The 26,445-nt window shown below is 46.4% G+C and overlaps 1 protein-coding gene across 1 annotated transcript; it reads right to left on the bottom strand.

The window, feature by feature from the left end:
* Positions 1 to 10,520: 10,520 nt before the first annotated feature.
* Nob1 (NIN1 (RPN12) binding protein 1 homolog) lies at positions 10,521 to 25,824 on the bottom strand. Its single transcript, XM_087900394.1, has 9 exons — positions 25,675 to 25,824; positions 25,439 to 25,571; positions 19,857 to 19,987; positions 17,031 to 17,102; positions 15,922 to 16,050; positions 15,653 to 15,838; positions 13,888 to 13,985; positions 12,748 to 12,892; positions 10,521 to 11,095 (listed from the first exon to the last, which is right to left on the bottom strand). Exons 1-9 carry the CDS (start codon positions 25,762 to 25,764, stop codon positions 10,826 to 10,828), a joined length of 1,254 nt encoding a protein of 417 aa, XP_087756520.1. The 5' UTR covers positions 25,765 to 25,824; the 3' UTR covers positions 10,521 to 10,825.
* Positions 25,825 to 26,445: the final 621 nt, after the last annotated feature.

Raw genomic sequence — 26,445 nt, 5'->3', positions numbered from 1 at the left:
TAGTTCCGTCCTTGGTTCTGCTACAGCTTGGTACATTAGCCTGAGGGATCTATTTTACTTTAAAATGGTAATTTCTCAACCTGCCTCAAAGAAGCTCAGGCGCCAAGGCCCATCTAACCTGTCTGACATTGCCTTGAACTCTCGACCACCTGCCTGGGGAAAAACTCCCACAAAGGCCAGTTTCCCCAGCCCCCTCTGGGTGGGAGGAGTTTTCCTTTACTGGGGCCTTTATTCTCCTTCCTGCTTTTGTTGGGAGGAGGCCTTGCCTTTTTGATCCTGGTAGCCCACTGGTATAAATACCTGGCTTGAGTTTAATAAAGTGGCCATTTACTCTGGTAAATGAGCAAAGGTCTCTTTTGTGTGTGTCTCTTTTTTAACCCTCAGGACAATCGTCCATTCTCGTGGGCCCGAGTTCGGGAAAGCGCGCAGCCTGAATCAGGCGTGGGTATCCACTGGAAAGTGCAGACTCTTACAAGTCACTACCCTCCAACAGAGCTCTGCTAACCTAATAAGTCACTGTTGTCTCAGAAACAGGAAAATAACCAACACACCACAATACAGTGTTGAACACTGGGTTTTCCTGTGTTGCCAAACATTTTGTGGCTGAGAGCAACGTCTCATGTTGTCTCTCAGGTGTAAAGAAGTGCCAACATAAGAACCAGAGCTCTCAGTTTAAAGGAAATAAGCAATAGTTTATTCTGGAGTCATTTAGAGTGAGCATGGCCCAGGAACACAAATTTAGGTTTTCCAAAATTCCATGTTCCAATGTGGAAGCTGTTTCACAGGGCTCATGCAGTTTTACAGAATGAAGAAAGTCGTAAGTCAAGGCAACTTTAGAACACATTTGTGGGTACACCAGAGCGGCAGGGACATCGAGATGGGGGGTATTTTATAGCCTGAAGGGGTGATCTGATGACATTCTTAGCTCTCAAGTTGGAGAAGCTAATGTTCTGCTAAATTAATAGCTTCAAGGAGGTTTTTGTTTATTATCATGAGATGTTAGTTCCGATAGAGTGGGAGCTGGGAAGTGGTGGCACACACCTTTAATCCAGCATTCAGGAGGCAGAGGATCCAGAGTTCCAGGCCAGCCTCATCTACTGAGTGAATTCTGGGACAGGCAGGGATACATAAAGAAACCATGTGTTATGAAAAGCCAAAGGGAGAAAGGAAGGAAGGAAGGAAGGGAGGAAGGAAGGAAGGAAGGTAGGTAGAAAGAAAGTTACAGAGTGGGACAAGAGACTAAAACCAGCCCAACATAAAGTAATTAGGCTCTGAATGTAGCATGAATTAATAAAAATCCAGAGACAGATGTTGGGGTTCAAACTGAAGATCAGAAAACCAAAGCAGCCAACCACTAGAGAGACCTTTCACCTCTACCAAATCTTCAGGTTAAGGACAAGATCCTGTCTGCACAAATTCTCAGACTCCACACTCCAGTGAGTTCCTGTCTCTTCTTTATATTCTTGTCTCTGCCCAGCCATATCACTCCTAACTCCACTCCCTAGTGCTGGGATTAATGTTGGGTCCACAGGGGTCGTGCAAAGATGGGAGACAGATCACCAAAGTCTATTAAACCAGAAGAAAACTTTATCCCAGAAAAAGAAAAAAAAATAAGTCTTCTTTGGCACACACAAAAAAAAACTTATCAGCTAGCTGAGATCACAGCCAGAGATGGATTTGTATAGCTGTGGCAATGGGATGTTTTCGAACTCTCCTTTTTCTGGCACTTTCTGATGGTGTTTGCCGAAGCTCTACACTCCACTGATACCGCCAGTTATGCCTAGCAGGGAAGGGTATGGGACAACACACAACCAAAATGTCAGGTACATCCCATCATTTAAAAGTTAACTCAGCTCATATCAGTTGCTGGTCATGAGTAGCTGGGGGATTATCTAAAAGCTAACCCTCAGTTTGCAGAGGGCCACTGGTGTGGAAAGTCCTTCTGCATACATGTTGTTTTTATTGGTTAATGAGTAAAGCTGTTTCAGCCAGTGGCTTAGCAGAACAGAGCAAGGCGGGAATTCTAAGCAGATAGAGAAGGAAAGAAGGCAGAGTTGGTGAGACACCATTTAGCCACCAGAGGAGAGAGATGCCTGTGCGCCAGTATCAGCAAACCCCGAGCCTCGTGGTGAAATACAAAATAAAAGAAATGGGTTAATTTAAGATATAAGAGCTAGCTAGCAATATGCTTGAGTGATTGGCCAAGCAGTGTTTTAATTAATACAGTTCATGTGTAATTATTTCAGGTCTGGGAAGCTGGGAAACAAGCAGCCTCCAACTATAGTCCCCAAGAATTCTCCAGCTGACTGCAGGCTGCTGCTGTTATGTTCTCTTCCAGCCTGGGTTGCCTGACCTGAGACGTCATAGTCAGGGTTTCTATTGCTATGATAAAACACTACGGCCAAAAGCAAGTTGGGGTAGAATGGGTTTATTTGGCTTCCACCTCCCTACCATAGCTCATCATTGAGGGAAGTCAGGACAGGAACCTAGAGGCAGGAGCTGACGCAGAGGCCATGGGAGGCGGGGCGGTACCGTGTGCTGCCTACTGAGCTGCTCATTGTGGCTCGCTCAGCCTGCTCTGTTTGTCTGAGACAGGGTTTCTCTGTGTAACAGCACTGGTTGTCCTGGAACTCACTCTATAGACCAGCCTGGCCTCCAACTCAGAGATCCACCTGGGCCCACCAATTCTTGGATGGCACCACCCACAATAGCCCTGTCCTCCCTTGTCAATCACTAATTAAGAAAAATGCCATGCAGCTGGATCTTATGGAAGCATTTTCTCATTGGAGGTTCCCTCCTTTCAGATGACTCTAGTTTGTGTCAAGGCAACATGAAACCAAACAACAGAGAACACAGGTTAGCACTGAGCTGTCTTTAAGCTTCTGTTATATTTCGTTTGGAGTCATTACCAGGCTTTAGAATTCCCGTGGTCCTGCACGAAACAGGCCTTCGTCCCAGGGCTATGCATGCAGTGGGCATTGCTTGTGGACCGGAATGGTGCTCTCAGGGTTCCTCCCCCAGTCCCAAGAGAAGGCAGGGTCAGGAGCTATGGAGCTTTGTTGATGTTGTCTTTATCTAGAAAGAACACGTAGTCACTTCCAGGAATCCTCCTCCTTCTGGCAAAAGTACAAACAGGCTCATTAATCACCGCTAATGCATGGTGTCCAGGTGTGGACCGGCTCTTACGCACAGGAAGTCCCTGAAGCCACTAACATTACCCTGAGCTGAGATAACGAATTTAGCGCAATGCTCACAGCCATTCTCAGGTCTGTCTGGGGGCTTGGGTATCTGTTGTCCTTGATGGTCCCTGTGAGTGACAGCCATATCCCTGGGGGATACAAGGCCTCAGCCTCAGGGGAGAGAAGTTTCTGCTCTAAACCCAGTCTTCTCTCCACCTCCAGCCATCACTGCAGCATAGGATACAACCACTCTTGCATTCCCTGTGTTTTTGAGTCTTGTTGAAATTTGTTCTGTTAGGGCTGGAGAGATGGCTCAGCAGTTAAGAGCACTGCCTGCTCTTCCAAAGGTCCTGAGTTCAATTCCCAGCAACCACATGGTGGCTCACAACCATCTGTAATGAGGTCTGGTGCCCTCTTCTGGACTGTAGGCACACGTGTTGACAGAATATTGTATACGTAATAAATAAACAAATATTTTAAAAAATTTTTTTGCTCTGTTATCTAGTGCCTGAATTAGGGCATTGATAAACGGGAGGACTTAGTAAAGAAACCAAAAAAACCACTCTGTGGGTCGAAAAGGGAAAAGTTTATTCCAAACCACCCAGGTTGTCTCTCGGAAAAGCTGAGAGGGACATCTCCAGGGTTATAAGGGAATAGGTACCTGGCAGGAAGGGAGCCTGTGACTGGAGTGGGAGCTTTGAAGTGGACAATGAGCATTGTGCGTAGGGACTGAGGGTATCTGGAGGCCAGCATGGACCTCAATATGCTGATAAGTAGGTATTACAGGCACAAGTTAATGGAAAAGCCTTATGTTCCTTTGGTAGAGATGAAAATGACTTTTTGATAGGTGGGGACTAGCTCCATCAGTTCCTGAGAAGATGCTGGCTTTTGTCTAACTAACCAGAATTTGGGAAACGGAGTTTCTTTAGAACTGATAATCCTCATCTCCCCCTCCCCCGACCCCACTTTTGGCAGGGTCTCAATATGTAGCCCAGGCTAGTCTCAAACTTGCAACCCTCCTGTCCTGCTTCCCAAGAGCTGGGGATACAGGCTGTACCTCCAGATCCAGCAACACATACATCCTCTATAGGGTCTATAACAACAGTTCAACTGAAATGACCCTCCTAAACTACAAAGGCTTTTTTTTTTCTCATGTAGCAAATTAAATTTTGGTTGCAGCTCACAGAAGGCGAAGTAGAGAAGGTACTCCATTGTCCCTACTTGGTCTTCAAGGATGTTGTTTGTACATTCACCAGGAGAAGGAAGAATACCTCCAGGGAACTGGAACTCAATTGTTACCAAAGAAAAGGTCCTGCCTGTGTTCTGCAGACTGGTGTGACTCATGCATTCAATGGCAAGCATTTACTGAAACCTCACCAGAGCCCAGCAGGCTTTGTGCAATGGGGGTAAACAGCCTCCTGCTTCCAGGGCTTGACATCAGACAAGTCAGTGACTGCCATCCTGCCTCAGCTCGCACTGGCTCACAGAATTACATTCTCAGTGACTCAGCTTGCAGAAGTCTCATGGGTAAACAGCTTTAGACCAGTACAAGAGCACACAGACACTGGGTGTGTAGATACACTTGCTGTCTCAGTTCTGGATTTCTTTCCAACCCTGTGTGTTGGTTTCACAAGCATGCACCACCAAGCCTGTGGTCTAAGTTAACCTTGAACTGCTGATCCTTGTGCCCTAAGCCTCCCGAGTGAGCCACCACCACACTTGGCCTTTCTTCTTTCTCCTTTGGTTATCATACTTATCTGCCTATCTATCTCTCTCTCTCTATCTATCTATCTATCTATCTATCTATCTATCTATCATCTATCTATCTATCTATCTACCTATCTATCACCTATTCTTGTTAAGGACTAAATTCAGAACCCTGAACATTACTACCAAGTCACTTTTCTAGCTCCCCTTTCCCCTCTGTGCTACTCTCAAGACTGGCTTTAAAGTCCTGATTTTTCTTTAAGTGAAAGGAAGAAAGGTAGGTAGGTAGGTAGGTAGGTAGGAAGGAAGGAAGGAAGGAAGGAAGGAAGGAAGGAAGGAAGGAAGGAAGGAAGGAAGGAAGGAAGGAAAAAAGGAAGGAAGGAAGGAAGGAAGGAACTGTCCCATTATCTATTTCTATGGTGCATGAGTAGAGGTCAGAGAATAACTTGTGGGGGCTGATTCTCTCCTTCTTCCATGGGGTCTCAGGGGTCAAGCTCAGGTTGCCAGGCTTGGCAGAAATTAATTTACCCACTGAGCCACCTCACCTGCTCCTGATCCTTAGCCCTCTCTCTCCCTCATACTGGGATCTCAGGCATGCGCCACCAGCCCAGCTATCTTTTGTAGACTGCACTTACTTTTGCAGTACTGAACCTTCAATATGTAGCCCTGGCTGTTCTGGAACTCACTCTGTAGACCAGGCTGGCCTTGAAATCACAAAGAGCTGCCTGCCTCTGCCTCTGTGCTGGGATTAAAGGTGCGCGCACCAGCGACTTGACATTACAGCAGTAGTTCTCAGCCTGCAGGGCCTTCTTGCTAAACTATCTTACCTCCCCCTTGTGGCAAATCCTGGGAAGTGCGATATTCCCATCTGGCAGGAAAAAAGCTGAGTCTCAGAGTCTCCCCCCTCCCCTCAAGACAAGGTTTCTCTGTGTAGCTCCTCTGGCTATCCTGGAACTCACTCCATAGACCAGGCTGGCCTCGAACTCAGAGGCCACCTATCTCTGCTTCCCAAGGTGTACACCACCATCACCTGGCTAATCTCAGACATCTTTTTCTTAGGGTTACCATTGATCCAGGGACTTGAATCCACACTTGGCTCCCAACCTAGCCCCTTTCTCTTGCTGAACTCTTAGGCTTACACCCTGGGATCTATAGTAAGCAGTAACAATATAGTGTTATGCTGTAAGTCAGCAAACCACAGAAGTGACATTTACCTTAGGACCTTAGGCTGAGGGGTAGCTCAGTAGTGAAACACTGTTTAGCATTTAGGAGGCACTATGATCGATCCTCAGCACTAAATAAATTTAAATTAGGATTGTATACAGGCTGGAGAGATGGCTCAGAGATTAAGAGCACTGGCTGCTCTTCCAGAGGTCCTGGGTTCAATTCCAGCAACCACACGTTGGCTCACAATTATCTGTAATGAGGTCTGGTGCCCTCTTCTGGCCTGCAGGCATACATGCAGTACAGAACACTATACAAATAACAAATAAATCTTTTTTTAAAAAAATTAGGATTGGCCGGGCGGTGGTGGTGCACGCCTTTAATCCCGGCACTCGGGAGGTAGAGGCAGATGGATCTCTGTGAGTTCGAGGCCAGCCTGGTTTACAAAAGCTAGTTCCAGGACAGGCTTCAAAGCTACAGAGAAACCCTGTCTCAAAAATCAAAAAACAAACAACAACAAAAAAAAAGAGCGAGAGAGAGAGAGAGAGAGAGAGAGAGAGAGAAGAAAGAAAGAAAGAAAGAAAGAAAGAAAGAAAGAAAGAAAGAAAGAAAAAGAAAGAAAGAAAGAAAGAAAATTAGGATTGTACTTGAAATGGACAAACTATTTAGAAATGGATGAAAATCTCTAGGGATGTGGGCAGCTGCTGACTTCTCACTCAGATTTTAGGACTTTCTCAATTAAGGAGAAACAGTTTATAATTTGCTGTTGTCAGATATTTGGTCACACTGTGAACCCCGAGATTCCATTACTTAAATAAAACCAACCACAGGTCAAGAGGTGAAGCAAGCAATCTGTTGACAGAAAGTAACCATAGAAAGTGAGAGGAAGTCGGGAGGTGGGGAGAGAGAGGTACAGGAAGTAGAAGGGAGGGGCATATGGTTGGAAAAGAGAAAGCTTTCTGGGATGGCAGTGGAGGAGAAAGGTAAACTGGCTGCCTTCTCTGCCTCTCTGAGCTAGTAGGTTTTTACCCTAGCATCTGGCTCTGGAGTCTCATTAGTAAAACAAAACAAGAGACTTAAGTTAAAAACAATAAAAACATTTGACTCCCAATGTGGAGGTGACAGAGGTAGAGGCGGTAGTGTTGGGATGCGAAGGCTTGCAGGGAGCTCAGAGGCAGTGGTGGCTGCGGAGGTGTCAGCCGAGGCAGCAGTAGGTTCAGGTGCAGCCACTGTGCAGCAGGTGAAACAAGAATCTGCAGGATATTTGCGTTACTTTTCTCCTTTCTGTAACCAGCTTTAGGGAGGAGGAGTTTCCACTGGCTTGTGGTCTGCGGGGACACAGTCATGGGGAAGGCACGGTGGCTGGCGCCTCGGCAGCAGCAGGAGTGTGCAGCCGCTGCTATGCCACGTCCCAGTGGACCAGAGTAGACTGGGAAGTTTGTTCCACCAGGCCAGAAAGTGCAGTTTGTCTGTCCAGCAACCCCTCCTTCCAGCTAGATGCCAGCCCTCAAAAGAGAGCCACAAACTGGGCGCCAAGGGTTCAAATACACGAGGTTGTGAGGGATATTTTTCAATCAGATCATAACAATAGCTATCAACACATCTTTGGGCCTGGGTGAAAGGTCAGAAAGGAAGATGGAGACTTGCAGAAGCCCAGAGCGAAGGCAGTTGTCAGGCGCTCGCTCTGCTCCGCTGCCCGTCTGGATGGCGCTGTGTGCCGGGGTCTCCAGTTTCCTGCTGCTTCCCTGTCCGAGACCCAGTACACAGCACCCGGCTCCTCCTCAGGAGCGGGCTGTCACTGGTCATCATTGTGGAGGACTCGCTCGCAGCACAAAGATGAGGAGCCCACCACTCATGCCAAACGCTCAAATTCAAGATTCTCCTGCCTCAACCTCTTATTCTAGGAAATAAGACAACATGAGACAGGGAAGTGAGTTAAGCGCAACAGCCTGCTTTTGACTTTTTCTGAGAAACCAGGAGAACGCTGCCTGGTTCAACCCTTCATTGTCTTGAATTTATCTGCAATTCCAAAACCGAACTGTAGGTGGCAGTGACCACCACCTTTCCCCATTCCCTCTCATGAAAGGGTAGGAATGAACATCTTTTGAAAACATTCTTTGGCCTGGTGTCGGTGGCGCAGCAAACAGGTGATGATGGCACACGCCTTTAATCCCAGCTCTCAGGAGGCAGAGGCAGGTGGCTCTCTATGAGTTCGAGACCAACCTGGTCTATAAGAGCTAGCTCCAGGACAGGTTCCAAAGTTACAGAGAAACCTATCTCGAAAAACCAAAAAAAATAAATAAATAAATAAATAAAAAATAAAAAAAATAAAAATAAAAAATTAAATAAATAAATCTTAACTACCTTAAATTTAAGAATTCTTAATTTTTTTTCTTTGCAACCCAGGCATTTTTTTTTTAATTTCTTTTGGAAAGCTGGGCAGTGGTGGTGCACTTTAATCCCAGCACTTGGGAGGCAGGGGCAGGCAGATCTCTGTGAGTTCAAGACCAGCCTGGTCTACAAAGCTAGTACCACGACAGGTGGCAAAGCTACAGAGAAACCCTATCTCGAAATTTTTTTTAAAAAAATTGTTTTTAATGTACTGGTTTGTGTGTGTGTATATACCATGTGCATGCATCAGACTGCAGAGTCTCAGATCCCCTGGACTGGAGTTCTAGATTGTGAGCCTCAAATTGGGCGCTGGAAACCAAACCCAGGTCTTCTGCAAATAGCAGCAAGTGCTCCTAACTACAGGGCTATCTCTACAGCCCCACCCCCAATTATGTGATTATTTTAGGGTATTTGTTTTTTGCCTGCATGTATCTTAAACACTATATGCATGAAAAACCCACAAAGGTCAGAAGAGGGCATTGGATCCTCTGGAACTGGAGCTGGAGCTGGAGCTGGAAACTGAACCCAAATCCCCTAGCAGCGTTTAATGTGCTAAGTCATCGCTCCAGCCCCTTTTTGGTTTTTTGGGAGGTCTTGCTATGTAGCCCTGGCTGGCCTAAACACCGCAGTCTTCCTGCCACATGCTTGACATCCAGGCACTTATCATCATACCTAGACACGCAGGCATTATCATCATACCTAGACACGCAGGCATTATCATCATACCTAGACATGCAGGCATTATCATCATACCTAGACATACAGGCATTATCATCATACCTAGACATACAGGCATTATCATCATACCTAAACATACAGGCATTATCATCATACCTAGATACACAGGCATTATCACCATACCTAGACATACAGGCACTAATCATCACACCTAGACATACAGGCATTATCATCATACCTAGACATACAGGCACTAATCATCACACCTAGACATACAGGCATTATCATCATACCTAGACATACAGGCACTAATCATCACACCTAGCTGAAACGCTTCCTCTCTTTCCACCCAAGTCCTGGGGATTAAAATTAGGTCACTAGGCTGAGCAGCATTTCCTGGCCCTGAAAGGTTTTACCTTTATTTTAACTTATTTAAATGTATGTACATACACACACCACACACACATATATAAAATTTAAAAATCTTGTGTTTTGCCAGTATGTATATTCATGCACCACGGGCATGCCTAGTGCCCAGATGCCAGAAGAGGGCGTCAGAGCCCCAGGAACTAGATCAAATGTCAGTTCTCTGAAACAGTAGCCAGAGCTGTTTTTTGAGGTAGGGTTTCCTCTGTGTAGCCGTGGCTGCCCTGAACCTCACTCTGTAGACCAAGCTGGCCTCTGCCTCCCGAGTGCTATTTTCTGTATCTCAATGGAGGGAGGTGAAGTGGGGAAGCAGGGTGTGATGTGCCCTGGGTTCTAGCCGCTGCTTCCTCCTGTATGCTGGGTTCCCAGAGGGTATTGGCCCCTCAGGTGGCCCTACGAGCTCAGTGATCTCTCAAAGTCCCCACAGGTGCATGCACCGTTTTGATGCATGTACGCACACACTAAACTTCCATCTCGGGCTTCTAGTGATAATCTAGTCCAAGTCACAGAAAGCTGACCCTGGTATCATCTCCTCCACGCCCTGACTACTTGGTAACTGTGTGACAGAGTACTGGGCGCCGTAACAATAATACATAGTTTTATTGTTAAACTAAAAAATAATTGTTAAACTAAAAAATAATACTATCCTTTAACAGAAGGAATCTTCTGAGTTCGATTAATACTCTGCAGTTATGTAAATGACCATCCTTTTCCCAGGAAGATGCACACTTTACAGTTGGATGTAGAAGGACAGCAAATGTTAGTCAAATGTGGACCCAAATGAAAGGCGCGATGTGGATTTGTGATACTGAATTTCCTGGATGAAGAGCTTTTTTGTTTTGGATGAAAAAAAGTTAAATTTTTTATTGTAGAATACTTTACAATTCAAGCAAAAAATAATCTATATGGTTGGTTCTCAGGCATATGTTGTGTTTGCACCCATGTCCTCCAAGGATACGAGAATTTAAACGTACCTGAGCTGGCCAACAATTTTATTAGAAAAAGATTACCATTTGGATATTTCTTCCTTTGAGCTCAATGTTTGCTCCAGGCCACCCTTCCTTCTCCTTCATGTTTCCCTTCCCATGGCCGAGCCTGGGCTCTGGATGCTCATTGGCAGTGCAGCCACGTTGCACTGCAGCCCCACACAGCGCAGTCTCAGGCAGTCCAGAGAAGCCAGGCCTGCTTCTGTGCAGCTGGTCTGCAGACCAGATGCTGGGGATGGTACCCCAGGCATCTCCAGCAGCCAGCTACAATGTTTGCCTACAGGGCTTGCAATATCACCTTTTCTTTACAAACTTCTTTCTGGAAGCATTGGGGTTTAAGCGTCTCCGTCCAGCTCCTAAGGCGCTGTCCCGGACCTGCAGGGTGGCTGAGCGGCTGGAGATGTCATTTTCCGCAAAGGGAGACACGCCAGCTACGTAGTCAGGGGCAAACACGTTGGTCTTCTGCCTGGCCTTGTGGGAAAGTCGCAGCTGGGGGAAGCGCTGATCCTCGGTCAGATGGGGGTTGATGGCGTATTTGCCCCCTTTGGGAGCGGGCAGCGAGTACTGCAGTAGAGAAAACGCTGTCAGGACAGGGACCCTGCTCACACAGCTTCTACTGAAGTGTCCCTCAGATCCTCATCCTGGCAGACAACTGTCTTGCCCACTGTGTGCCAACAAGACGTGTTTGTCACATCAAGCTTACCTCAACTGACAGATGAAAACCTGAAGGAGCATCTTAACTCCACACTCTCAGCTAAAGACAAACGGACAGAGAGCTTCATGGAGCTGCTGCCATTTCCACAGAGGTGTGTGTTAGCAGTCTGAAATGGCCACGTGGGCTCTAGCCAAGCAAAGGCAAACTACCATGAAAAAGGGTTTTATGAATGGGTGAGGTGGCCTTGAATGCACTCTGTGGTGCTGATTTCATATCCAGGGCTGCAATCTTTGCTACTAAAAAGCATCCTTGGCTGGGCATGGTGGTACACACCCAAAATCCAGGAGTAAGACAGAGGTAAGAATAAGAGTTCAAGGATAACCTTGAAGTTCAAAGTCAGCAAGAACTATTTTAACTAAAACAAGTACTTCAACTCCCGAGAGGGGCTGGCAATGTGCAGTTCGGTTGGCTGAGTGCCTGCCTAGCATGCAGGGAAGTCCTGGGCTTGATCCCCAGTACACATAAACCAGGAATGTTTGCACAAGCAAATAATCCAGCACTTATAAAGGCAGAAAAAACATGACCTTGTCCCAAACCAAACCAAAACACACACCTGTACACCTTGTACAAACCCCTACACCATACTCATATATACAGCTAAACACCGTGAGAAAAAGGGCTATTCTAGGGCAGGGACGAGAGTGTGAAGGTCTGGAAACAACCAGCTGCGTCAGAAGAGTAAGAATGAGAGAAAGAAGAGCTGAGGCATGTCAGGGGACGTGGCTTGTGAGGGCTCTCAGTGACTTAAGTCTGGAAATAGATGAGCTTCAAAATGAGGAGTGAAACAGCACAGCCTCCATCAGAAAATGAACACACGCCAAGGGCAACCAGGTGGTGCTGGCTCACGCCTTTTATCCCAGCATCAGGAGGCAGAGGCAGACAAATTTCTGAGTTCCACGCCAGCCTAGGCTACAGAGAGTTCCTTTAAACTCCTGTACAAAATCTGACCTCTACTGTGTTCCAGGTAACCCTTGCTGAGCTCTGCCTTCCCCAAATCAAGCGGCCACCACAGAGCACTCACTGCCCAGAATCACTGCTTGTTTCTCCTTCTCCAAAGCCTCAGGAAATACACAGGCGGGAGGCTGGAAAATTGGCTCAGGTTAAGAGCACTGGCTGCAATTGCAAGCCACATGGTGGCTCCCAGCCATCTATACAGAAAACTGGTGCCCTCTTCTGGTCTGCAGGCAGACCGTACACATAATAAATCATTCCCCCCCCAAAAAAAGGTGGGTGTGGGTGTGTGGGTGAAACACACAGGTGTCTTGTTTTCACACCCTTTCTTCCTGTCTGTTCATTGAGACCACGGGCTCCTGATTCCACCAGTGGGGTGACTAGGCTGGCTCTCCTCTTGTCCTCTGGTCTTTTGAAACTGGGTAGCAGCCAAGACTGGCCTTGACCTCTTCCTGCCTCCACCCCAGTGCTGGGACCCCATAGTGCATCACTCTGCCCAGTTCTCCTTGGTCATTTGATTCTGAGGTTGTCAGGGGGAAATGTCACCTACCCGGAGGCCTCGAGGGTTCAGCACCTTGGGGTTCCGGGAGAAATGCATGTGCAAGGTACCGTCGTCATTGATAGTGACTGCCACTTTCTTCAGGGTCTTGTTCCCACAATGCCCGCAGAACACTCGGTTCATGTCCGACGTTGTCCTGGGGACAAAAAAGAAAGGGCTGCAAACGGGCACCTTGGACAGGAGACTCTACCACCAGCCTCAGAGAAGAAAATGACAGGAAATGCAGAAAAAGCTAAATTTTACTAGACCCATCTCCCAAAACAAAAGCTGTTAGCCTCATTATGAAGGAAGATGCAGCCAAGGGCCGCTGCCTTCCTTAGAGGAATCTCATCAAGAGTCCTTAAGGCCCAGCAAAACACCCCAGTGCTTCAGCACCGTAATACACCAGGCTTCTGCAGAGCTGGGCTCTGCCAGGTGACCTAGAAGACGTCCGCAGACTCAGCGCACAGACATGAAAGGCCATGAGCCTGCCCGTAAGTCCTGGGAACAATGTCCACTCCATCCGCCCCAGGGCCTGTCCACAGAAGACCTGCACCACAGAATACAGACTAGGAAGTAAAAGGGAGCAGTCAGCCAGCTGACAGTCCATCAGAGGGAGCATTTCCTGTGTGCCAAAACCCCTGCCAAATCCGCATGACTTCTGTTCCCAGTTCCTTACAGCAAATCTTTCAATTTAAAGACCATCTTAAAGAACTAAGAATGCAGCTAACTGTTAGTACCTGCACATCACTGAGGGAAGGCATCTAGATGTGAACCTGTGCACTCTGGGTTCAGACATAAAGCAGCCCTGACAAACAATGAATCCCCACGTACCCATCACCCAGCTTGACTCTCCGCTCACAGCTACTGTGTTTCATCTCTACCCTATGACACTTGGGAGCAAATCCCAGACCTCTCTCCTTCTACACAGCCCAGCGTGTGTCACTGAAGAACAAGTGTCCTTTGTTCCGGAACCCACATCCTTAACTCCAGGCTCCTTGGAGATGTATGTGGAAAGACAGGTCACTGGCAATCTGCCCCAGGGATTTCAGTGTGGTGGAGACAGTGGGTGGACCACAGGGAACACCAAGATGGAAAGAAAGGGTCCCCTTCTGAGGAGCCATCAGCAGGTCCAGACCCTCAGCCACATACTTGAAGCAGCCATGACAGCGTAAAATGTAGCTCCGGGCCTCTCGGATCAGCATGCCGTTCACTGCCAGCACATGCAACCCCATCTGAAGTAGAACATTCTGCAACCAACAAGAAACCAACTTCTTTAACATCAATTTGGCAATAATTTTGTACAGTTATGGAAATCCAACTTTCTCATTTGGTTTACAATCCCTGACTGTACTAGGGAACACCTGAGAGGCCTGGCTGGGAAGAAGGGACCTGGGTTACTGGGCAACTGCAAGAACTGGGCTCACTGGCAAAGCCTCAACAGAGATTTTCTTCTTTCTGTTGGGAAAAATATTTTCATTTTTTTGTCTGCTAAGCCCTGCTTACTTTTTCGAGAGCCGCAAACATTACAAAGATAAATAAAAAGGTACCAACTGCTCATGTTAAGAATTATAAAAAGAAGCCAGTGTGGTGGCGTATGCTTTTGATCTCATCACTCAGGAGGTCGAGGCAGGCGGATCTCTGCGTTCTAAGCCAGGCTGGTCTTTAGAGTAAGTTCCAGGAGAGCCAGTGCTACACAGAGAAACACCACCTCACCCCTCCCCGCCCAAAGATCGAATATCCCATGGTCTAGATTATAAGCATGTACAGAAGTCGAGTGCAGAGTCTCGCCCACCCCTTGTGGCTTGGGCAGGCGGGGGTGGGGTGAGTGAGGATGGCTTGGCGCAAGTCCTGCCCGCTGCGCCATTTCGCTGCCCGACTCCACGCGTGTTCTCAGGGTCAGCATCAGCCCTAGGCGCAGCTTTCACAGCAACAGCTGGCTTTCCTGTGAGCACTAACGATGGTGTGCACAGCGGGAATGAGACTCGAGTCCTAACCTTCACCAAGAATGGAATGCACTTGAGAAAGGTTTTCCTTTTCTCTCATTCTCTTCCTGTCAAAATGCGGAGCGGTGGTGGCGCACACCTTTAATTAATCCCAGCACTTGGGAGGCAGAGGCAGGTGGATCCCAGTGAGTTTGAGGCCATTCTGGTCTACAGAGCGAGCCAGGACAGCTCCAAAGCTACACAGAGAAACCCTCTCTCAAAAAAAACTAAAACCAAAACAAACAAAAAAAGGATGGCTGATTGGGTAAGGGTGCTTGTCACTAAACTCGACAACTTGAGTTTGATCCCTGGCATCCACAAGGTGAACAAAGAGGTGATTCCTGCAAGTCATACCCTGACCTTCATACATACTGCGGGACATGACATTCACAAGTCATACCCTGACCTTCATATATATTGTGGCACATGAACATTCACACACTAAATAAGTAAATGCAATTTTAAAAATTAAAAAAAAAATCATTTTTAAATGTATGCATTTTGTCTACATGTATGGCTGTATATCAGAAGATGGCATCAGATTGTGAGCTGAGCTGTGGTTGCTGGGAATCGAACTCAGATCCTCTGGAAGAGCAGCCAGTGCTCTTAACTGCTGAGCCATCTCTCCAGCCCTGAAATTTTCTCTGTTTGTTTCAACACAGGGTTTCTCTGTGTAGCTTTTAAATCTGTCCTGGAACTCGCTTTGTAGACCAGGCTGGTCTTGAACTCAGAGATCCACCTGCCTCTGCCTCTCCAGTGCTGGAATTAAAGGTGTGTTCCACCACCGCCCTGCACCCTAAATATTTTTTAATTAAATCCCTGTGTCTATTGTCACTGTGTGATGGGCTCCCCTAAACAAAGTGAACCATCAGTCAAGTTTACAGAGGCTCCGCACCTCTCACCCCACACTGGCCCGGGTCTCCCCCACCCACCTGCATGGCGAAGTCTGTGGTCACACACCCAACCCGTACGTCCTTTGGGATGTCACACTGCTCCAACTCCTGCTGGATCTGCTTGATGTTGCTAGGGGTTATCCACCCTCCGCCATCGTCATCACTGTCTTCAAATTCATTTTCCTCTTCCTCGTCCTCCTCTTCCTCCTCTTCCCTTCTGTCTGTCTGAAACACCAATAGAAGGGCTCCCAGGTTCAGGACTCTTAGAGGCTCTGATGTCATTAGGAGACTACAAGCCAGGGCCTTACCAGCAGCTCCTGCAGTTCATGATCAATGTTAGGCAGAGGATTCCTCCAGAACAGGAAGGAGCTGAATTCCAGGTCCTCTGGCCCATCAGCTGGGTGGCCACGACCCACTGTTTCATGTGAGGCTTTAGGCTGAGATTAAATGAAACATCAGCTTTCAGTGCAGGGGAATGAACCCTGGCCTTACATACACCAGGGAAGCACTCAGTGCAGGGGAATGAACCCTGGCCTTACATACACCAGGGAAGCACTCAGTGCAGGGGAATGAACCCTGGCCTTACATACACCAGGGAAGCACTCAGTGCAGAGGAATGAACCCTGGGCCTTACATACACCAGGGAAGCACTCAGTGCAGAGGAATGAACCCTGGGCCTTACATATACCAGGGAAGCACTCAGTGCAGGGGAATGAACCCTGGCCTTACATACACCAGGGAAGCACTCAGTGCAGGGGAATGAACCCTGGCCTTACATACACCAGGTAAGCACTCAGTGCAGAGGAATGAACCCTGGGCCTTACATACACCAGGTAAGCACTCAGTGCAGAGGAATGAACCCTGGGCCTTACATACACCAGGGAAGCACTCAGTGCAGAGGAATGAACCCTGGGCCTTACATACACCAGGGAAGCACTCAGTGCAGAGGAATGAACCCTGGGCCTTACATACACCAGGGAAGCACTCAGTGCAGAGGAATGAACCCTGGGCCTTACATATACCAGGTAAGCACTCAGTGCAGAGGAATGAACCCTGGGCCTTACATATACCAGGTAAGCACTCAGTGCAGGGGAATGAACCCTGGGCCTTACATATACCAGGGAAGCACTCAGTGCAGAGGAATGAACCCTGGGCCTTACATACACCAGGTAAGCACTCAGTGCAGAGGAATGAACCCTGGGCCTTACATATACCAGGGAAGCACTCTTCCAGGGAGTAGAATAGTTGAAAAGTGAAAATGGAGAAGTTTAGAAGTGAAACCACTCTGTATGCAAGCTGGGTCTGGGGAGGACTAGACTAGAAAAATATGCTTCTGGCCCAGGTCAATTTGCTTTGTTAACAAGAGCTATGGCGTGCTGTAGAAAAGAACTCAAGGATCAGGTTCCTGAAGCATTACCTTGGAGGGCAGATGGAAACCAGAAATGTGCAGAGGTGTTTCAGGGTGCTGAATCGAAGAGCTCACTGTAACCTTAAAAAAAAAAAGTCAGCACTGAGAAAGGGCTGTTTGAAAATACAACATCAAGGCTAATTAAAACAAACAAAAATCAGATCTCTCTTCTTAGTTACTGAATAAAATGCTAGAAGTCACAAGGATATACAGACAAATGACAACACCCAGACACCCTGACACCATCACTAAGCACTCTTAGGGCATTTGTGCCAGAACACAAAAACCTGCGGCGCATGTACTGTGGCACCTGCGAGCATTCTATGGCGAGAGCAGCAGGCGAAACGCCATGGAGCTGAATCGCTGTCAAAGCATGCAGCGCTCTAAAGCTTTTGGAGACGGTTCACTTAGTCCAGGCTGATCCTGAACTCACTAAGATGACTGGAACTTCTCATCTTCCTGGCTCCACCTCTGAAGGCACAGGCCTCCAGCACACTGCCTGATTATGAGGTGCTAGGGATGAAACCTAGAGGTCCTGAGCACACGATATACAGCATTCTACCAACTGAGCGATGGATACAGCCATTCTAAGACTTTTGACACAGAAACAAAATAAAATGAACAAAAAAGGAGGAAAATGAGTCTGTTTTAGGCTTTTAAACTGGAGGCTGCTAAACTTGGCTGAAAAACAAGAGAGGGTAGCTCTGAGTAGTGTTAGAACAGGAGCCCAGTGTTTACCTATTATCCTAGCACTAGGGAAGTACAGGCAGGAGGATCAAGAGTTCAAGGCCAGTGATGGAGATGGCTGAATAAAGACCACTAACTGCTCTTGCAGAGGGCCCAAGTTTGTTTGCCAGCACCTACATGGTTGTTCATGACCACCTGTAACTCCAGTTCCAGGTTATCCAAAAGCCTCTTCTGAACTCCCTGGGCACTGCGTACAGACATGGTGAACATACATACACACAGGCAAATTGAATAAACATACATGTAGGCAAAACACTCAACACACAAAAAAAGCCACTTTTTGTTTTTCCTTTTTTAAATGAAGCTTAAAAAACAATCCAGAGTTCAAAGTCTTCCTTGGTTATATAGCAAGTTCCAGGCTAACCTGGGCTACAGAAATTGTTTCAAAAAAAAGATGAATACATCTGCTAAATTTATTAAATATAATATATAAACTTCATCTAGATTTTCACCTAAACAAACTATTAATAAATAGTTACAGAATGGAAAGTGTGACTACTGATTGGCTATTTGGTGACTTTAAGAGCCCATATTAATGTTATATAAGTCCAATGATAGTCTGATGTTTTGTTTTGATTTTTGATTTGTTCAGGGTAGCTCTGAAGCTTTGGTTCCTGTCTTAGAATATTTCTTGGAGACCAGGCTGGCCTTGAACTCACAATCTGCCTGCCTCCGCCTACCGATTACTGGGATTAAAGGTGTGTGCTACCACTGGCTGGCTCTGAGGTTATTTTTTATGTTTGAAGCAGGGTCTAATTTAGCCCAGGCTCACCCTTACACACACTTTATAGACCAATCTACCCTGAACTTCTTCTGATCCTCCTACCTCCGCCTTCAGAAAACTGGGATTACAGGACAAGTGAACTTCCACTCCCAACATACCCATTGCTAGGGACTGAATCCATGGCTTCATGAATATGAGGCAAGCACTCTACCAAGGAGTAACATCCCCAGCCCAGGGTCTCATTATTTTTAAAATTAATTTATTTATCAATAGAAAGATGGCTGGACGGATAAAAGAACCCATGCAGTGGAGGGAGAAAACCAAACCTATAGGTTGCCCTCTGAGCCCTCAAGCAGGTCATGGTATGCTCACACACACATGCACACACAAAATAAACATAACAAACAAAAAGTCAAGAACTAGGCGTGGTGGCGCATGTCTGTAATCCCAGTGCTCTGAGAGGCAGAGGAAGCAGATCTCTGTTGAGTTCTAGGACAACCAAGGCTACATAGTGAGATCCTGCCTCAAACAAAAACAAAAAAGGGTTGAGGTCCAGAAAGGACAACACAGTGAGACCCCATGTCTTATAAATAAAATAAAGATTCATTAATTGTGTGAGAGACAGACAGACAGAGGGTACAAGAGTGTAGATGTCACAGCATACAAATATAGAAGTCAGAGCACAAACTTTCTGGGACCCGCTTTCTCCTTCTGCCTTGGTTTTGTTTTAGGAGGGTCTCTCTTGTTTCTGCTGCTGCACTGTAAAACTGAGCTTCCTACCAGTTCTCCTGTCTCTCCTCCTATTACAAAATTTGCATCTTTTTAAAATTGGCTCAGACACAGGTCACTGGGTTATACAGGCTCTAGCCCTCTGAGGTTTTGTTTTTATCTTAATTAAGAGTATTTAATAAAGAGACACAGGAAAAGCTACACATCACTGAAACAGCAGATAATCTCCTGACTGAAAACATGCAGGACTGTGGCTTTATGGAAACGAACAGATCATCTATGCTAACTGCACAGGTGAATTACGACAGGGACACTGAGGCTATCACACTATCCCCTCTTTCATGTATGACAGTTCCCAGAATAAAAAGGACTAAGAAACAAACCCGGGCGGGAGACACGGCTCAGTGGTTAGGAGCAACTAGGGTTCAACCAAGGACTAGAGTGTGATCCTAGCACCCGTGTGTGCTGCAGGTTAAGTGGCTGGCAAACACCTTAATTACACGCCAAGGGATGTGACACTCTCTTCAGGGCCCAGAGGCACCCTCTCCATCACCCCAAAAGCTCACACACTCACAGATACACACATACACACAAATTTAAAAACCAAACCAAACAATCCAGTCCCCCAGATTTACCTTTTCTGGTTCTTGTTTGAGATGAGATACCCCAACAAATTCTGCTTCTAATTGGTAAGTCAGAGCCAACACTTGGATATCTACAGCAGAGAGGCTGGGATAGTCTCCAGTTTTCTTAGAAAACTCAGTCACTGCAAGTAAACAAGAGAGTTCCAACTTTAGTTAAGGGAAAAACTGACAAATCCATGGATAATCACAGTATCAAAAAATCCTATGTAGGGGCTGTTAAGAGCACTGGCTGCTCTTCTAAGGGACCCAGGTTAAATTCTTAAGCATCCACATGGTGGCTGACAAAAGTCTAACTCCAGTTCCAGAGGGTCTGATGCCTTCTTCTGGCCTCTGAGAACACCAGGCAGATATATGGTTGCTGTGAACATGTGCTGCTCTCACTGTTAATAAAAAGCTGACTAGCCAATGGCTAGGCAGGATTCGGGGGCAGAGAGAATGCTGGGAAGAAGAGCAGAGTCAGAGGAGTCAGGGCAGATGCTGAAGAAGAAACATGTAAAACTCATAGATGAGGTAAATGAGCATCAGGATAGCACATAAATTAAAAGAAATGAGCTAATTTAAGTTATAAGAGTTGGCTGGAGACAAGCCTAATCTATTGGCCGAGCATTTATAATATTAAGGCTCTGTGTGGTTATTTAGAAGACAGCTGTCTCACCAAAAAAATCTGCCTACACGTGGTGCAAAAACATACACACAGGCAAATCACCTATGCACATAAAACAAAACAAAATCATATAGAGATGGCTTAGTAAAGGTACTTGATGGTGAATCTAGCCACCTGAGTTTGATCCCTAGGACCTACTTGATGGAAAGGAAACCAATCCTCTCACCTCATTTGAAACGTGTCATGTGCACATTCGTTTTTCAAAGAACTTAGAATCAATATCCCATCTGGGAGTGGTGGTTCACTCCTGTTATCTTAGCACTCAGGAGATAGGACAGGATAGTCAACTAAGTCATCCTATGTAACATGAGGGCCGGCTTGTTGGGGTTTCTGTCCTGCCCAGTACCCCAACAGCCGGCAAATCCCAAAGAGAAATTACACACAGGACTCCATAAGGTTATAAACTGATTGGTCCATTAGGTCAGGCTTCTTGTTAACTCTTATAACATATATTACCCCATTATCCTTATCTACGTTAGCCACATGGGCTCATTACCTTTCTCAGTGTGACAGCTTACATGTTGCTTCTTCCGTGGTCTGCACAGGAATGCTGAGGGAGCTCTGCTTCCAGAATACTCCCAGTCTCTTTGCTCCACCCCTACTTCCTGTCTGGCTTTCCCGCCTATACTGCCTGCCTGGCCAATCAGCGTTTTATTAAAATGATTGACAGAATACAGACAATTCTCCCGTATCATTTCCCTCTTTTTTTTTTTTTTTAAACAAAGGAAAATACCCATAGTCCATTTGTTGGGAATGTGGGCGTAGTATTTCAGGCTACTTCCTGCTGGTTGTGGGCGCTGATAATCTTATGGGGACCTAAAGAAAATTTAGAATTATCATCAAGTCCTGACTGGAGTATCCTGTGAGTCTTGATCATCTCAGGCAGCAGTCTTGAATCTGTTCTGGATGTAGAACTCTGTCATCTGGGCCATCTCTTCCTACCGGAGATTGCTCAGGAGGTCTTCCTTGGCCAAAGATGATTTTTCTTAACTCTGAATAAATCCAGAGCCTCTCATTTTCTGTGGAAACAAAAGCAAAATCTCTTCTCCAAAGTAACATACATTTTGACTTCAATTTTGAAGCCAAGGTATTTTCAAAATACCTATCTTGGATTAGTTCAGCAGCATTTATAAACAAAAGTCCTTTAGCAGCTGTTGTTTCTGCCTCAGCATTCAAACAATTCAAAGAGAACATAATAGCATACAGTATCAAGATTCTCTGTATATTTTCCATCTTTATTTTAACCTCTATTTCTTCCTATTTTTTTTTCTTTTACTTTTTGAGACAGGTTCTCTGTATATCTTTGTCCTGGAATAACTCTGTAGACCAGGCTGTCCTTGAACTCACAGAGATCTGCCTGTCTCTACCTCCCCAGTGCTGGGATTAAAGGTGTTTGCTACCATACCTTGAATTCACAGAGATCTGTCTGTCTCTGCCTCCCAGGTATTGGGATTAAAGGCGTGTACTACCACACCTTGAGGTCACAGAGGTCAATCTACCTCTGCCCCTTAAAGTCACAGAGGTCAATATGCCTCTGCCTCCCAGGCATTGGGATTAAAGGTGTGTACCACCACACCCTATTTCTCCCTTTCTTTATTTTTTATTTTTAATGCCTTTAACCTTTAGCCTGCATATATTTTTAACACATAGTAAACCATTTAGAGGTTTTTTTATCTTTGAATCTCTCTTTACTGTATCTCTCTTTTTCTGACTTCATAAGCCTTTAATTTACTGAGCAATATGGAGAGCCGTGGCTTTGACGGCTAGATCCAGCTCATTTTTTAGCTTTCCAGCCTCACGGCTGAGATACCAGCCAGAGCTGTGTTCACTGCCACAACTCTATGGCGTTTCAAGGTCCTTGCTAGCAAGCAAGCTGAAGCATTCTGCTCACAGACCACACTCAGTCGGACTGCCTGCCTGAAAGAGTCACAGATTGCCCTGGCAGGACGGCCCAGAAAGCCAGCATTTTAAAACAGCGCAGCTTTTTTTCCTGCTACGGCTGAAAACCAAAAAGCATGCGTTCAGTTTTTCACCAACACCGTTTAAGTGTTTCGTGGCAGGACCTCTTAATGAGCTACAAAGTTTTGCAGCTAAAGCTGAGTCAGGAAGCCTCCCTTAGATAAGAGTGCTTGCTTGCTCTAGCAAGCAGAGCAGACCTGAGAAATTGCTGCTACCAAGAAACCATGCATAATGCTGTTATTTTGTTCTAGAATTACTTCCCAAGCTGTCTCAGGCTTTATGTGGATACAGTTGTCCACACGTTGGCGCCATTTGTAACATGAGGGCCGGCTTGTTGGGGTTTCTGTCCTGCCCAGTACCCCAACAGCCGGCAAATCCCAAAGAGAAATTACACACAGGACTCCATAAGGTTATAAACTGATTGGTCCATTAGGTCAGGCTTCTTGTTAACTCTTATAACATATATTACCCCATTATCCTTATCTACGTTAGCCACATGGGCTCATTACCTTTCTCAGTGTGACAGCTTACATGTTGCTTCTTCCGTGGTCTGCACAGGAATGCTGAGGGAGCTCTGCTTCCAGAATACTCCCAGTCTCTTTGCTCCACCCCTACTTCCTGTCTGGCTTTCCCGCCTATACTGCCTGCCTGGCCAATCAGCGTTTTATTAAAATGATTGACAGAATACAGACAATTCTCCCGTATCAATCCTAGCCTTACAAAAGTTCAAGGTCAAGCCATGCTACTGAGACCTTGTTTCAAAGTACCACCACCAAATTAACCAAAGAACCAAACGAAAACAAGAATCAGCATAGCATCGCATGAGACTGAAACAACTATTTTCTGTCCTTTCCCTCCTTGTGATTGAAAAGTCCATGTTTACCACTTGCTAGGAAGCAACATTCATCCACTGGATAAAGAAATAGAATCAAGGATAATACCAAAAATAAATAAATAAATAAATATCCAAGTTAACACAGAACTTGTCCATGATAAGTGTTCCTCACCGAAGCTTTGGCATAGTTAGAAGCCTCTTTTGTTTTGTTTTTTTGAGACAGGGTTTGTCTGTGTAACAGTCCTAGCTGTCCTAGAACTTGCTTTGTAGACCAGGCTGGCCTTGAACTCACTGAGATCTGCCTGCTGCTGCCTCCCAAATGCCGGGATTAAGGGCATGCGCCATCACTGCCCAGCCTAGAAACCTTTTCTTTCTTAGCTTTAAGTAAGAAGAGATGGTTGGATTTCAAAATAAAACAGAAGGTTAACTGTAATCATGGTCTATGATAAAACCCAAAGAAGGTTCTGTCCAATAACGGACAGTTTTGCAAAGATTTTAAGAACTGCACACCTATACTTCATTCAAAGTGAAGGCTACTGAGGTGTTTGAGACAGTGACAATAAACACAATAAAATTTTCACATAGAACGTTTTCTGGTAACAATGGCATAAGTAACAAGAAACACACTGCTAACATTTTCTATAAAAATGGTACTAAGAGCCAGGCAGTGCTGGCACACGCCTTTAATCCCAGCAGGCGAGAGGAAGAGACAGGCGGATCTCTGTGAGTTTGAAGCCAGCCTGGTCTACAAAGTGAGTTCCAGGATAGCTAGGGCTGTTACACAGAGAAACCCTGTTTCAAAAAAAAGAAAAGAAAAGAAAATTGTACTAATAGCCAGGTGTGGCGACGCATTTCTTTATTTTTGTACTTACAAGTGATTTGTATATGTATTTGTGCACATCTGTGTACCATGTGTGTGCCTGGAGCCCTTTAAATTCAGAAGATGGGTCAGATTCCTGGTCAGTTGGTTTTGAGCTGAGATATAGGTGACGGGAATTGAACCTGGGTTCTTTAGAAGAACGGTCTGTGATCTTAACTGCTGAGCCATCTCTCCAGCCCTATCATGGTACACCCCTTTAATACCAGGAAGTGGGAAGCAGATTTTAGGCAACTCTGAGTTCAAGGCCAGCCTGGTTTATGTGGTGAGTTCCAGGTCACCTGGAGGTACGTATTGAGACTCTGTCAGGGGTGGGGGTAGTATTACCAAGTCTACCCGGGCACCCAGTAACTTTTTCAGTACTTTTTTGACTCCAGCACTCGGGAGCAGAGGCAGGGGGATCTGAGTTTGAGGCCAGCCTGGTCTACATAGTGAGTTCTAAGATAGCCAGTGCTACACAAAGACACCCTGTTTGGGAAAAAAAACGAAAACAACAACGACAACAACAAAAATCATTTACTTTTGTTTATACCCGTGAGTGTTTAGCTTGTATGTAGGCATATGCACCATGTGGATTTATCTCCCCCTCAATCACGCCCTATAAAATATTAGTAGTATTTTGAAAATGAAATAATACAATAAGTTGAAGCCACTTGGCAAAGGTCCCATCACTGTCAAGTTGGTAAAAACTACAGAAATCACAAACTAGCAAAGCAGGCAACAGTATGTCCACCATGCCCTCAGTAACACTTCCCAACCCTACCAGCCCGGATTCCTAAGGAGGATGACAATCCCTAAGACACTAGTTTTCTTTCAGACTCAATGCAAGGCCTAAACATATCCCTTTTTCTTCTTAAAATTTATTGTTTATCTTTGAAGATGAGAGCTACCCTGGTTGGCTTAGAACCTCTGAGTCCAGAGAGTTTGGACTAAAACCATGTGACTACACACTGGGTTCATCTTTTGTTTTCAGTAAGGCTGAGTCTCACTATGTAGCTCAGGCTGGCCAAGGCAGGACCCATGATCCCAAGCCCCTGACTCCCCAGTGCTGAGATTACACCACTCAGGCTGCTTTCTTATGCTGTTTTCTTAACTGAGGCTATAACCACCCTACAGACAGGACCACACATCTAAGGTCTTTAAAGCAGGTTGAACTTTAAAACAGGCTCTACCGGCACTGGGCAGATCTGTCTCCACTCTGCCCAGCTCCCCCGACAAGGCTAGACTGGGGCACTCACCCAGCCTCACGTACTCCGGGAAGGGCTCCTTGAACCGCAGCTCGTAGGGCAGCACTGCCAGCCGCCTGCGCGTGGCCTTGTCCCGAATCTCTCTGACCACCTCCCGGATGGTGTAGATGTTTTTTCCTATGTCCTGCGGACAGACCGGCCCCGTTATCACACTCGCCTGACCCCACGCGCACCCCTAGGGCGGTCTCGAGCCCAGGCCCCGCGCCCCTCGGTGGAATCTCCTGTACCTGTAGCGGCGCATCCCTCAAGAAAGCCCCGGCGTCGGCCACAACGTGCTCCACAGGCGCCATGCTGGCTGCTGCGCACAGACCGCGCATGCGCAGGGAGCCTGCGTCGTTTCCCTGCGATTTCAAGGCAGTCCGCCCGGGACCGGAGAATGGCCGCTGCGACTTAGCGGCGTCCCCTGGCGGGCATAGTCCGTCACTGCAGGACTATGCGCGCTTGCGCAGCGGCACCATTTGCCCTGCCTGGGATTGCTAGCAGGATTAAATTTGAGGGACACCTGAGGTCACGTGACTCAGGACGCACTTCATAGAGCTTTCTTTACTTTTAAAAGCAAACCCTGTAGCTATCCACATGATTGGAAATCAATTGGAGCCGGGCGGTGGTGGCGCACGCCTTTTAATCCCTGCACTCGGGAGTCTGAGGCAGGCGGATCTCTGTGAGTTCGACACCAGTCTGGTCTACAGAGCTAGTGCCAGGACAGGTTCCAAAGCGACACAGAGAAGCCCTATCTCGAAAAACAAACAGACAAACAAATCAGTTGGTAGAGAAAGAAAGAATGTATCATAACAAATCTCTAAGGTGTGACTCAGCCAGATAACCTCCGAACTGACTGGGAACTACTCTTTAAAATCCGTTGTGCTGGACGGCCACTGCTTCTGCAGCCCTACTTCACTTTGAACTTTTGAAACAACGACTGTAATACCCCCCTAAGCAAGACACATGGTTTTCTAGAAAACAATTCCTTGCTGAATAGAACAGAAGGGGTATTAATA

Source organism: Myodes glareolus, chromosome 22, assembly GCF_982192425.1.
Source record: "Myodes glareolus chromosome 22, mMyoGla1.1, whole genome shotgun sequence".
In the NCBI taxonomy this organism is placed as follows: domain Eukaryota; kingdom Metazoa; phylum Chordata; class Mammalia; order Rodentia; family Cricetidae; genus Myodes; species Myodes glareolus.
This window is presented reverse-complemented; position numbering and strand designations above follow the sequence as displayed.